The sequence below is a fragment of the Astyanax mexicanus genome, chromosome 7, assembly GCF_023375975.1.
Source record: "Astyanax mexicanus isolate ESR-SI-001 chromosome 7, AstMex3_surface, whole genome shotgun sequence".
NCBI classification, from domain to species: domain Eukaryota; kingdom Metazoa; phylum Chordata; class Actinopteri; order Characiformes; family Acestrorhamphidae; genus Astyanax; species Astyanax mexicanus.
Window position 1 is genome coordinate 42921515 of NC_064414.1, and position 14882 is coordinate 42936396.

At 37.5% G+C, this 14882-nt stretch overlaps 1 protein-coding gene across 1 annotated transcript; it reads right to left on the bottom strand.

The window, feature by feature from the left end:
* Window positions 1-917: 917 nt before the first annotated feature.
* Window positions 918-8689, bottom strand: kifbp (kinesin family binding protein). The gene is made up of 7 exons (XM_007256099.4): window positions 8178-8689; window positions 6498-6596; window positions 4829-4908; window positions 4552-4735; window positions 3686-3779; window positions 2577-2689; window positions 918-2395 (listed from the first exon to the last, which is right to left on the bottom strand). The coding sequence occupies exons 1-7, from the start codon at window positions 8613-8615 to the stop codon at window positions 1514-1516; spliced, it is 1890 nt and encodes a 629-aa protein (XP_007256161.2). The 5' UTR covers window positions 8616-8689; the 3' UTR covers window positions 918-1513.
* Between the last annotated feature and the right edge of the window lie 6193 nt (window positions 8690-14882).

Consider the following 14882-nt stretch of genomic DNA (forward strand, 5'->3'; position numbering starts at 1 on the left):
ATCTTTTTCTCCATTTTCAAGTGAAACGCCCATCAAGTGCTCTTTGGGGCTGGCTCTTGTCAGCACCCTTGTTTAGTAAATTTTAAAAAATTGGACACCTTACAGCCTTGCACACCTAGCAGCCATATAAAACGTGGCATGGACTCCAAATAGATCAGGATAGAGAGAAGGATTAATAAACATAGAGACAAACTTTAGGGAAAAGGTTGTTTCTGTCAGCCAGATATTTGAGTAAATAGAGGGAAATGTTACATTTTATGTTAATAAAAAGGGGGTTAACAGGCAGCTGGGTATGTGAACATCACTAGTAATTAGGTAAAATAACTTACGGGAAGTAACTACGAGAAAAATTAGGAAAACATACAAATTTAAGCCATAGAAATAACTGTCAAATTAAGAGATAATTTTTTTTGTGCTCAAAAACTGATCAATTGCTCTCTCTCTCCTTCTCCTTAAGAGCATTACATTTCTGCCTTGCTACAAAAACAGATTTTTTTTTTTTTTGATTTTCTGGAAAGTCATGTAAATTATCTGTAAGAGAGTAAACACTACACAGTGATATCTTGATAACCATTGCCCTACACAAGTTCAGTGTGATATTTCATTATTTTTCATAAAATGGTTAATGATTGTAAAACTTGGGCAAAGGCAACTAAAAATTAAATTAAAATTAATTAACTTAAAAATATAAAGGCATGTCAATTTAACACAGACTCTGTTTGTTCACAACCTTTTTTGTGTGAAGTGTTTGAACACACAATATAATATATGAATCTACATTACAAGCAAGTGATAGGGCAAACATAATAAGAACCTAGAAGTCTGGTTGAAGTATAATATCTGTGTTGAATTGTTTAAATAATAAAACATTATTCCAAGTATTTATCAGTCTGAAAATGAGCAGACAAGAAAAATACTTTATTAAAGTAAAAGAAATGTTTTATTTGGGGACAAAATACATTTACATTACATCGTATTTAAAGCCCCTAATTGAGACAACGTAAACATGTACACGACAAGGCATTTACTTAATAAATTAGTCATATGAGAATCATGCAGATAAGAGGAAACTGTTGACAGTAAAGCGAAAGTCTCTCAGATTTAATCTGGTCCCAGGTGTACACAGGAAGCAGTGAGTGAGGCGGGGCTTGGGGTATAGAGATGGTGGTCAGGGTCAGATGGGCTGATCTCTTCTGTGTTAATGATGCATCAGATTGGGGTGAGGGGTTTATTTCTATGTCAAGCAGCATAGAGAGTCTTTTATAACTTCAGAACTGCACTGATATAAAACTCACAGCATGATGTAAATATTAGTTCTGGATAAGTGTTCTGATTAAGCAAGTTATCCATATAGTCCAACCATATCCATGTTTATTATTTGTCAGAATAACGCAGATTGTGTGTATTGATGTATTGAAGTACTTTAATATACTGTAAGGTGCATCTTTGTAACAATAATCATAATAGTAGTATTTTAATATTAGTGTGCAGTTCTAATTACAATAGTGGTCACTTATGAGTTGGCAGATACCATTTTGGATTTTATTCTATTAATCTTCAATGGAAGAAGGGACACCATCTCTTCACTGAGCTCCAGTTCAGTTTCCACAGCCTTCTTAGCTTCTGGGTGGTCCATACAATACTGCATGATAAAGTTGTAGCATTCCAGTGAGCGGGTGAGGTTCTCCAGCTGAACAGCCAGACTGGTGGAGATGATCTTGGACTGCAGCCGAGCAACACTAAACTTGGCCACCAGAGCTGGTCTCAGCACGTCGTCCTCCAGCACCTCAGGGAATTTGCCTTCTGGTGAACGGAGCGAGTCCAGGAACATCTCGTAGTACTTGATGGACGAGGTGCACAAGAGGTTGAACTTCTTTATGATGTGAGTGTCAGGCTGGTCCTGCTTTTCAGCCACTGCCAGCTTCAGGCTCATCATCTCATAGAAGGTCTCGGCGAGTTCGAACTGCAGCTGTCGGCAGATGAGCAGGTAGTACTGAGCGTTCAGATCTTTGCAGATGGGCTCCAGCATGTCGACCCGGCGCTTGTGCATCTTACAGCGGCGCTCCAGATCCTCCTCGAAGAAGGCCAGCACTTTGAAGAGAGCGCTGTGGTCCTGAATGATCTCAATATGATCCGTCACATGACCGTCCATTTCAAAATACTCCTTAGCCTGGCCCACGTAGGTCTGGCCCACCAGGAAGATGGCACGGGCTTCTTCGAAGGTCAGCGGAAACGCACAGCTCACCTTCTCTTCCAGGCTGCAAATGGAGTCGAAGGTGTCACAGGAATCGAAAAGAACGGCGCTCTTTTTCTCTCTCTCTTTCTCCTCCTCCTCATCTTGGCGAGCTCTCAGCAGCTCCTCCTGTCGATCTAGATCTAGATCTCCAATGTTGTCCTAATCAGGAGAGTAAAAAATACAGATTAATTTAGGTTATCATTCAGAAACAAACAGCATGTTCACACTGGAGGAGTGGATGAGGACATGCTCTTCAAGTATGTGAGGGGTCAAAAAAAGTTCAATGAAAGACGTGTGAGAAAATGCAGTAAGTGCAATAACCAAAAGTAGCTAAATTTACCTCTAAAAGCTTTCTGGCATCTTGTAACAGGTTAAGGCAATATTTGATCCAGCATCTGGCAATTTCAGCTCTCTTCTGGCGCAGCTGCTCACGTTTTTCATACTCAGTTTGACCTGTAAATGGATTGCATATGTTAATAAAGAGAAAGCATGCTGTTATTACATTGACATGCCAAAAGTCATGGGATAGGAATAAGTTTTGACCAGCTGTTTCATGGCTCTTGCAAGATATGGGATCTCCTGCATTGAATGTGCATTTGATTTCAGCCTCGATTCACTTGTGTGTTGTGTCTTGTGGCCCAATTCTAGTCAGACACTGCCAGTCCCAATCATTACTACCCACTGTGCTGTTCGCTGTGAATCAAATACCTTCAAATGACATATTCCTGGCACAAATATGACACTGTAGATGGAGAAATGTTCAGAAATGCCTGCAAAAATTAAGAAATTAAGTTTCTAGATGTCCTGTCCATTTGGCACTTACTATTAGGTCTCCATTCAACTCAATGCTGCCCACTGTTCACTCTCACTCACAAGATGACACCTCACAATTTATACAGGTGTGGGTGTTCCCAAGGTGTTCCCTGAAGCAGCACTTCATGATTAACTATACTGCTATCTAATTACTAATGGAATGTCAGTATATGCCAGTGCATCTAAAAAAAAAAAAAAAGATTATCATTGAAGAGTTACTTTATTTCAGTAATTCGGTTTAAAATGTGAAAGCCGTATTACTATATATTTGTATTACACACAGATTGATCCTTTTTAAGCATTTGTTTCTTTTATTGTTGATGATTATGGCTAACAGCCAATGAAAACCCAAAAATCTGTGTCTCAGAAAATTAGAATATTATATGAGACCAGTTGGTACTTTTAGAATTTGGTATTGTACAATATTGGTACTGTTTGCAATTCATCTATATAAGATATGAGTTTCACATTTTTAACTAAATTACTGAAATAAAGTAACTTTTTAATGATATTTAAAATGTTTGAGATGCACTAATATGTTCTTTGCATGTGAATATGTTCTTGACAGGAAACACCTGGAGAAAATCATTCAGAAAGTGATAAGACAAAAACCTCAAGCAAAACATACAAACTTACTTTCTTTGGCAGCAGCCTCTGAAGGGACTTCTCCAGCCAGGCCAGCAATAACACTCGCTGCAGCCAAGCAGTGTCGTGCCTCCATGTAGCGCGTCTGAAAGAGGGCATGAAAACAACTTAATAACAGCAATTAAGGATTTAGAGTGGATGAAAGGATAATATCTGTTTTCATTCTATTAGACGCCCGATACGGAATGTATCTGACTAAGAGGAGAAAGCAGAAAAACAGTGACAGCAAAATAAATTATTTTGGAAGGGGGTGACATGCCCAGAGGGGGAGCTGAGCAGCAGCAAGCTGAATCACCTTAATTCAGCTTTATAGACAAGTAAACAACACACAAGTAAACAGAGCTTAAAATATTGAAAAGAAAAAGTAACTCTGTTCACTGAACATTTTTATTGGTAAACTTTATCTGGTAAAATTGAACAAAAACAACCTATGAGTGTAACTGATCAGCATTATGCAAAAAAAGGGTTTACCATTTAGCACTAAACTAGTTTGTTATTATCATAAATTATCTCAAAATGAATAGGAAAAAGTGCTAATAACCAGAAATAAAATTACTTAAGGCCTATTTATACTTCCTTTACATAGTAAAATGAATAAATCCCTTTTAGTTGCCTTATATGGCATGGGTGTTACGCAATAAACCCACTAGGGGGCAGCTAATTTCTGAAACTACAAACATGGCGACAGTGGAGAAGGCTGAGATAATGCACTTACTACAGAAAGGCAGTAGGCCTGTCACTATAACATTTTTTCTCACCGCCTTCTTCACTAAACCAAAAATTTTGCCAACATATTTCTTTGTGTTTTTAAATATTCCTATTTGTCTGTGTTAATTCTGATGTGTAAAAAGCCCTACCTTGGTGATGTAGTACTGTGACAGTGTAGCGGCATTAATGGCCCATTCAAGTGGCACAAACTGGTTAAACTTCAGCTGTCTCTGCAGAGTACTGTGACAGTACTGTCCAGCACGCTCAAACTGATCCAGGTTTTTATAAACCTGAGCCAGGTAGTAAAGAGTGTGGGTGTAGGCCATTTCAAACCTGTCAACAGAGAAAGACATAGTTAATAATAGCTGGAAATCACTACAAAAACTTAAATTAGATTGTCTTAGCTGCCTGTGATCAATGTGTCACCTCCTCATTCTCTCCTGTTGGGTTGTTGCATCTTCCTCTGCCACAAAGAAATCCATCAAATCTACTGGTGGCTGACCATCCTGGAACAATAAAGCAAGAACATGTTTAAAGAAACTGTTTGTGATGTCCAGGGAAGAATTTCTACTAGATCTTGTAGCATTGCTGTGAGGATTTTAAAGCATTTAATGACTAGTTATAGTTAGCTAAATGCTTTTAGTAGAAACGTTTGGACATATAGGGATAGTATAAGACACTGTATGCCCCTCTTATTCCATGCAATGTACTCACATACACTATGGGGTGGTTTCCCAGACCGGGATTATGCCTTGCCTTATGCCTAATATACAGCATTTTAAATGGAGATTTTTAATTGAAAGAAACACACAGTCTATGACCAGGATTAATCCCTGCCTAGGAAACCACCCCACAGTGCATGTGCTCCTACACTGCATGAGATAACGAGCATGCAGCTTCTATTCAACAGACAGAGCTTTTCCCACAGTGCCACCTACTGTCTGTAGTGCATTATTTATGCAATATGGAGGAACACAACAAACAAGTAGATGCTAGTTAGAGCATACACTTTATGCCCAAAACATCTGTTCATTTAACACTTACTTTAAAGTCTGTAAACTGAATGGGAGGCTTTATTTTAGAGTTATGGACATCACTGTGACTATTAAATCAATAGAAAGGATTCTGGAAGTTTCACACCTACTGCATATCCATTTAACATAAAATTGTGCTAAAAAGACAAATACTGGTATTTTTAATCTTCATTGTAATTGTTAATAACAAGTCTAATCACACTGATCAACCAGCATAACCAAATAGTTGTGTGCCATATTGTATCGTACGCAATAATATCACCAACATTTTTGAATATTGCAAACAATATTATGCCCTGAAATATTGTGCCATATCACTCCTATTGATCACATCAGGGTACAACTTTTTTTGCTGTTTGTAGCAAAATAAAAAAATCACGCTTCTTGCGTTTTCCATTATATATCTACAAGAAACAGACTATATCTGTCTAGTATAATTAATTTTTCATTTAGTCCTGGATTTATGTAGTATCATAATATTCTGGATCATTGACTTCTGTTACAAATCTGATACAATTCTTGTATTTTTTAATATCTCAGTTAAGGGTGTGCCATATCACACTGTACGCAATAATAAAATTATTTTTTTATTTTGTTGCATTAGTGTATTTGTTTTTTTATTCAGCTTTTTGTCATATCTCCAAGAGTATCGTTTCATGAAAATGCCATATCGTGACTATCGAATAATATAACTATTGTGATATTATTTTAGGGCCATATCGCCCACCCCTATAACCAAATATAATGAAAATCAAATGCAGCATACTATATGCTGGTTAAGAGCTGGTTAACCAGCTAGATTTCCAGCAAAGTGTATGTTTCATCTGGACGAACAGCTTTTCAACTACCTTGAGCTTCCAAAAGTAGCTAGTCCTGAGCTGGATATTCCCGCAGTGTCATGGTATGACTATGTTAGCCTGCTCAGAACATCTCAATCTGTTAGTTAATATTGCTATCCCCTTACACTACACAAACTGGGTGTAAACATTGTGTATGCGAATAAGTGAAGACATCTTCCACGTTTTATTGTGGGTGATTAATAAAATAAAGATCTGCATCACCTCTTTCATGTAGTTTACATAAATGGATTCTGCTGTTTCCAAGAATCCTTGAGCTTTCTCAGTTTCATCTCTTCCAGCCCACAAGATCCCAAGCTGGTTCTGTTGAGGAAAGACAAAGAGTCAGGTTACACATAGGCCTGTCACAATAATTCTAGGTATTAACTTTTTAAACAATATATTTGCTTTGAAATATACATTTACTTAGAGAGGAGAGCTGATATGGGCCATACTATGGTATTTTATCATACTGTGAAAAATCATATCAGAAATATCATCAATGCTTAAAGGTCACCTTCCGTCGTTTTTTCTTTCATTTTAAAATGTCTAGTTGTGGTCTCTAGTATGAATGAATGACATGTGAGCCGTTTTTGTAAAAAAAAAGTGCTCAGGTGTCTCTGTATAGCTCTTTTTTAAAGGACTGTTTTAGGGGTGTGTCCAAAATGACCGGATTCCAGCTTTGCTCATGAATATTCATACATGCAAACAGCATGCAAATATCTCTCCTCTGATTGGCTAGGAGCACTGCGACGCCCCTCCACCGCTCTGCCGCTCACTGCCTCCCACCTCCTAACTGATGAGCGGTGATGTTGCGTCGCTTCAGCTCCGCCTCTGGGAGTTTCTCGAGCCAAGGTGGGCTGGTCTGTGAGTTTCTGCCTACGTAGGCAGAAAGATAATTCAAAATTCACCCGTTTTTCGGAGGGGGGGAGGGGGGACTTCTTTGCTTAGCTCCTGCAGACAATGGGGGCTGCAAAACAGTTTAATGTGCAGGTGTACACATTCAACTCGGAGAGACCTACTGTATTCCACAAAAAACAAGAAAAATCGGATTTTCGCGGAAGGTGACCTTTAAAGAACACTGACCCAACTATATAAGAGAGTGTAATTGGGTAGCAGTTTGTAAGGAATTTGCTACTGCATTGCAATTAGGGATGCATCAATACTGATACTGGTATCAGAATAGAAAAGCATACTTTCTTCATTTCTTTAAAAAATGCTAATGTATATAATGTGACTCAAAATATATCTCAAAATTAACAAATGAACTGTTGCATTGCACTACTTTACACTAAAACCTACACAGTTAAATAATGCTCCTGGTATGGGCGAATACACAAATACATGAACTCGTACTCTTACGCAGTTGGGAAAAAAAAGTATTGATGCATCCCTGATTGCAATAAATATTGTGCACTGTGAAAATGTCTTTAAACACTGTGATACAATAGTTTTACAGTATCACCTAGTTTTAGAGCAGAGTCACAAAAAAGTGGGATTTTTTTTTCATTTATTTAAGATATTAAAAATGGCTGAGGAATATTGTCAAAATATTGCATCAAAAAATCTTTATAATACATGGTCTTAATTGCAATATTTTTACATCACACATAGATAGAAAACATGCATCAGTAGTGATAGTCTGAACAACAACTGTTGGTAAAATAATCTCATTTAGTACACATTTAGTTCAGTGATTTGTGTTCAGAATGTGCTGCTGTACTCCATCCAGTTACATTATTTGTAATAAAATGTGTAGCATATTTTTCTTAGACTGACATTATACAGAATATGCTCAGAAATGTAACTACAAATCATGTGCATCATGATAATAACACCTTAGTGATATTTCTGTGATATATTCGGGATGTATGAGTGATGAATTTGTGTACACTGTGTTTTTACCCTGGCCTGGATGAACAGAGAGACGTTCTCCGGGGTCACTGTGCATTTCTCCAGCAGCTTCATGCAGTTCATCAGATGCTCCTCACCGGCTGAGAGCTCCTCGGTCTCGGTGTGGTTCACGCCCAGGTAGTACTCGATGACCGCGAGCTTGGCGGCTCTGAGGCCGGCCCGCGAGTCTCCCGGCACGGATCTCCCGGCTCCACACTCCGCCTCCTCGGAGCCGCTCTGCTCGCCCTGCCCGTCCGCCTCGCCGTCGCTCTCCTCCGCCTCCACGCTCTTCAGCGCGCAGTAAATGTCTTTTAACAGCTCCCGGGCTTCGTATTTGGAGCGGAACGGGTCGTTCTCCGGATCTTTTCTGGACTCCACCTCGGAAAGGTGGTTCGCCCGCCCGAATTTCTCGCACACCGCCCTCCATTCACGACTGCTGGTGGACGCCATGTTTGTTTTCTGAGGAGAAGAAGCAGAGCCTCTCCCTTCAGTTCAGCTCAGCGATCCCACCAGCAGAGGCCAGCAGCGGCCAGAGCCGCTGGATTTCAGCTTAGTATACACAGTGCCTCAACACAGCCCCTAAAGTGACATCAAGTAAAAAAAAAAAAAAAAAAAAAGCCTGGCCACGACTTATTAACGCGTGGGAACGAGATAATTAATAGTGGGACGGCTTATATGTTCCCACGCTTTAATAAGCAGCCCCCACAACTTAATTATCTTTGAGCCCCTAGGGTGACATCACAAAAAAATATGCAGCCACAACCTAACCCTTTCAGGCTTAAATTATTATGTTTCAATAATGGAAACATATAACAATGCTCTTTTCTGTCTGTAATATATGGAGCCACTAAGGTGACATCATTTAAAAAAAATAATGCATGGCCATACTTTATTAAGGCGTGGGAACAAGATCCTTAGGCGTGGGAACAAGATCCTAATGCATGGGAATGAGATAATTAAGGTGTTGGGGCAGCTTATATGTTCCCACGTTTTAATAAGTCGCCCCCACAACTTAATTATCTCTGAGCCCCTAAGGTGACATCATGTAAAAAATAAAAATAATGCGTGGCCACACTTTAATAAGGCGTGGGAACAAGATCCTAAGGCCTTTATTTCCATAGGCATTTATTTACAGAAAAGTAAGCTTTATTACTCTCCAGCTAGATTTAATTAACTTGTTCCTACGCCTTAATAAGTCGTGGCCACACCTTAATGACCTCATTCCCACGCCTTAATTATCTTGTTCCCACGCATTAGGATCTCGTTCCCATGCCTTAATAAGTCGTGGCTGCTAAAATTTTTTTTTTTTTAGCATGATGTCACCTTAGGGGCTCTGTAGTACTAATAAGTTGCCCCACAACTTAATTTTCTCATTTCCACGTTTTAATAAGTCACCCTATGACTTAATTATTATATCTTGTATCCATGCCTTAATAAGTCATCCCCATGCATTTTTTTTACATAATGTCACCTTAAGGGCTCTATACCCAGCAAATTTCTTATGTTGGTTCCCCCTCTCATCCACCCACACTTTTTATTAATGGAATTCATTATCTTGATTTAAAAATGCTTGAACAAATCCATGGGGTCCACTTTAACAAACCCACTTAATTTTATAGAAATAATATCATGCTTTTGTTTGATCTGCAAGAAGCATCCAAACTGAGAACTAAATTCAATAAATAACCCAAATACAACCCCAAAACAAAAGAAATTCACAATAAAATAATGAATAAAACTTTTATAAAAGTATGGGTCTTATCTTACACTCTGTGCTAGTTGCATCACAATGCTCATTGCTATCTTGCACTATGCCAACAGTCAATTTTTACACCTTCCACCTGTGTGGTTTAAATTGTGCCCGTGCTTGCAAATAGATCTTTAAATTGAAGTGTGTTCAGGTAAATTTATGTTTATATGCTCAGCTGTAGTGGAAAGTGACTGCACAATCAGTAGACACGCATCAGTACATGCAGTGTTCACACAAGCGTCAAGTACAGTAGATCTCAGGTCTTACCAGAAGCCACTGAATTTACGCTTCTGAATGGCGGGTATTTCTGTACTCTATCTTCCTTCAGAAGTAAAAATAATTTCCTGTCTGAAAAAGTTCTGTGCTGTAAAAGGCAAATCATCACACCATTTAAAACGCTCAATAATTAGCTCTAAATAATAATAATAAGACTCTTTCCTTCATATTTGTATATTTTTAAGCACATCTTTCACAATACTTTGGTGTACTTGCACATTGGAGCTACCACCTATCATCTACTTCTCTCTATCATCTACTTCTATCTATCTATCTATCTATCTATCTATCTATCTATCTATCTATCTATATATATATATATATATATATATATATATATATATATATATATGATGCACCAGACAAGCCACAAATTGACTGAAGTGCATCAGCACCTGTCTTAAAATAAACACCCACATCCTCTCACGTCATCAGTGCTATGGGGGCATGTTTGACAACCATAAGTGCACAAGAGCATTATTAACTACTTAGTCTGTTGGGTTAGTAATGTATTATTTGCCAAAAGGTCAGAATTTCACTTTTTTTTCTTTTCTTTCAGTAGTTTTACGCAAAGTACTGTTTATCGGCTAAATTTAAAGTCAGGTTTAAAAATAGTGTAAACTTCAGTGTGAACTTTATTATTTATTTTTTCCCATTTGGTAAGGTGAAGAAATGGACTTTCATCCATTTTTACATTTTTCTATTTTTGCATAATAAGAATGTCAGGGAATATTCAGATGTTTCCATTTTTGCATCTTGTAAAAATCTAATGGTATAATTCAATCTATTTTTTTAAGCAGACATGAAAAACGAGACAATTGGACAAAATGTTTTTTCTTCACTATGCAGTTGTCTACACACCACATGCTTCTGTTTCGGACACAGTGTCTCATGTTGCCTCACACTGATATTCAACTTTAAAATAAACCGTGGATGAACCATGCCGCACTCATTAACAGTTAAACTATCCAGGGTTCTAGAGGACAACTGAAGAACATAACTCTTTCTCTCATTTTAATAAATGTATAATAAAAGCAAAATAAATTAATACTGTAATTGAATATTTTAATCAATCTGAACAACGGTTTGTGCTGATTATAAAAATATAATGAAATTTTAGTGTTGACTAAGTGCTTGGGTCAGAAACGCTGTGGGAGAGGGGTAATGGGCTCATTTACACAGTTTACACTCCATTTGGTTTGTGTCTCTAAATGTCCAAACACAAGAGATTACATATTTACTCACAAAATTTCAGCACTTCACTTTTAATCATTTTCTGGATATTTAACAGACTTTTAAATCCTACATTCAGGGATTAACAGAATGGCAGAAATTATTGTTGTCTAATCCACTAATGAAAAACATAATCATCAGATTTGTCGACCACCAAAATAGTCATTTATTGCAGCTCTTTATCTAATGTAGGCTTTTCTGTTTTGTAGGATTTTTCAGATACAGAAAATGACTAAGGTATCCTATGAAAACTTTGTAGTGTATTGAAGGGTGTGATTGGAGATAACCACACCTTCACACTCTTATTCTTAAATGTTTTATACATGTATATATACAGTTATTATTTTTACTGTTCACTTTATAATTCACTTAATAACCTTATGATCTCTGCTCTCTTTTTAACTGTCACTATGACAAGGCTTTGGAGGTTGTTTTTACTTTTTCAGGAATCAGGAAGGTCAGAGTGTTTTCATCAACAATGAGAGCTGTGAGGAGAACGTGACCCTGAGTGGCAGAGAAGCTTCACTACTGTTCTGGGACCAGTGCATATGAACTAGGAGACAACAAGCTATCTGAGTGAAGTGCTGAGGACCTCTCCTCAGATAGCCAGCGCTTGCCTGTTCTACACGCCGTAAAGTCGTACACAGGGCAGAAGATCTTTCCATCCACTCTTTTCCTCTGTTTCATCTTCTCACAGACTTTAGGACACTTAAGGACTGTCTGCTGTGTTCATGAAGGACACAGTGCTGAACAACATCATGATAAGAACCTGTTGCTCAGACAGGCTGGAGCGGATCACGTCATTAAAACTGGACAACATGCTGTTAACTGGACTCTGCTGACACAATCATAGTGATAAGTTCTGTCCAATCACATGTCATTTGCAAAATGTATAACTGCTTGGATGAAGTCTGAGGAGTTCTCTCTGGCCCTCGACTGGCTTTAGTTTCTTTCTCTTTCTTTCTCTCTCTCTCTCTCTTTCTTTCTCTCTCTCTCACTTTCTTTCTCTCTCTCTCTTTCTCTCTCTGGGTTGCGAATGTGTTGATCTATCGAGATTTTATTCGTTGATGTACTTTTACTCTTTTCTAATATATATCTTTTAATTTTTGTTCCTTTTATATATCTGTAATGCTGAAACTATTTTTCAAGTAAACTTTAATATATTTTAAATTCTAAGCTCTGACTCATTGGTCATCATTTCATGTTCTGAGATTTCTCACATCCGAGTTTTATCTAAGTCATACTGTGGTAAATTACCCTACAGTATAAGTTAAGATATGCAAAATATTCGGCCATTACATTGTTACCACCTTGCTAATGTTAGTAGGTCCCTCATGTGTCACCACATTAAATTTAGACATTTGTGTCATGGTCTCACAGTCAAGTTGTTTGAAGGTTTATTTTGTTGTTTTTTGTATCTGTCACCAAGACATTATTGCAGCAGATCTTTCCTGTAATTGTGGTTTAGTGGTTTCCTTTCTTGGACCATGTTTTGTAGCTACTGACCATTACCTGCCAGAAAAGGCCCACAAGGTCTGCTTGTTGTTTTTTTTTTCAGATATTCTGACCTAGCTGTTTAGCCATCACAATTAATTATCTCTTGTCAAATTAGACTCAATAAGATTCTTAGATTTTTATGCTTGCCCATTTTTCCTGCTTTCAAGACAACTTCAAAAACTGACTGTACTGCCTAAAACTTCAATCTCTTGACAGATGCCACTGTAGATGAAGAATGTATAATTTAACTGCACCTGTCAGTGGTTATGGCTGATCGGCCCTGTTAAAATACACATATGTTTTTTCCTTATTTTGTTTGGCAGTAGTATAATATGTGGATAAGTGACAATGAGCCCATGAATAATGTAAAACTCACTGTGCATTTCTAGGATGTTTAGGCCCTCTCTGCTCATTTTAAACAAATGTCATATAAGGAATGATTTATATTTAACCAACTGTAATACATAAGTGTAAACATTGATTTAGCAGATAAGAAGCCTATAAACTATTGTTTTAGATATCAGAAAATAGGAAACTGCATTCTACATGAACTGGTTTGATACAAATAACCAAAGCAGGATGTGTTCCAGCAAACAGAGAATGTTATAAGAACATTTAGTTTTAAAAAGGTTCCACAAAGCTTTGCCTGTAACGTTATAGAAATAATGTTCCAAGAACATTTGCAAATGTGTGACTTAAAAATTGTTTTCATCAAAATGTTTAAAAACATTTAATAAAAAGTTCAGAACATACAGAAAACTTGATAGATTTATTGTTCTAAGAACATTAACTGTAACATTCAGAAAATGTTCTGCTAATCAAACATTATTAGCTGTTTACTGTTTAGAGGACCAAACAGTTGGCATAGCAGCTTGCTTGATTCACTCCAGTTCAAACAGTGGACAGTTTCTGACTGATTACCTGCAGCATTAGCTCACTAAATAAAAAAAAGCCAGACAATAACAGCAAAATGTGACATTTACCCATATATTTTTTTAACATAACAAAAAGCTTTTTACTCCCATTTTAAGGGTGCTGGGACTTACTTTAGAGGGGCTTGAGTTCCCATAAAAGGGCTAGCTAAGCCTATGACACACATTATTGTTAAATATACTCATCGGGTCTCTGGAGTCTTATTTAACAGGCAGTATGAGTTTAAAGGTGGAAAGAGGAAGTATGATGGAATGGAGAGTCTTCTGTATAGCAATTCATAAGAACCAGGAAGATCGTTCCTCCCAGGTAGTCCCAAACATTATAGTTTCTCTACAGTTTCTCTGCAGCCACAGTGTCTGCTGTGTCCCAGGCTGGTTTCACATCAGCTAATGAAAGAGGAACTTCAGAACAGGGGGGTTGTTTGTAGCAAACCTGAGACAGCACCGTGTGAAGAGGGCAAACATATTGATAATAAATCTTTTTCATAGTGTTTTAAATAATTAAATAATAATGGTGTTTTAAGTCAGCCATGTTATTTGTAGCCCGTTACTCCCTAATGGCCTGTAATACAGACCTGAATTTAAGTACTCATTAAGAACTACACGACATAGTATATATTTAGTATTTCACATGATTTACTGAATAACTCGTAACCATGAAAAATTATTTGATTATTTTCCAAAGTTTGGGTTAGTTTCTTGGTAGAGTTAGTTGCTGGAATTAACGTCTATACAGTTGGGTTATTTATGTCTATACAGTTGAGAGCTAAATAGATTTGGGTAGTTTGAGCTGCTCGGTTGAGTGTCTGGATCACAGGATTCAGAATGATGCTGCCAGTCAGTCCCACAGTGCCGTGAGGAAGTCAATTACAACCAAAAAGCTTAAAGACAGTTTCATTAGGCAAGAGCACGGAGAGTCGGATCAGACTGTAAGTAAAATTCCTTATAATATGGAGCATTAAAGTATATTTTGAACGTTTTAATATCTGAAATATTAAATATTAATACTTTTTTCCTGTGTAGGGTGTA

Excerpts from the sequence above, each read along its gene's own strand:
- kifbp (XM_007256099.4), bottom strand. The coding sequence starts at position 8,615 with ATGGCGTCCACCAGCAGTCGTGAATGGAGGGCGGTGTGCGAGAAATTC. Across the intron at positions 6,597-8,177 it reads CTCTGTTCATCCAGGCCAGG|AACCAGCTTGGGATCTTGTG; the intron begins GTAAAAACACAG and ends TTTCCTCAACAG. Across the intron at positions 3,780-4,551 it reads CACAGTACTACATCACCAAG|ACGCGCTACATGGAGGCACG; the intron begins GTAGGGCTTTTT and ends GCCCTCTTTCAG.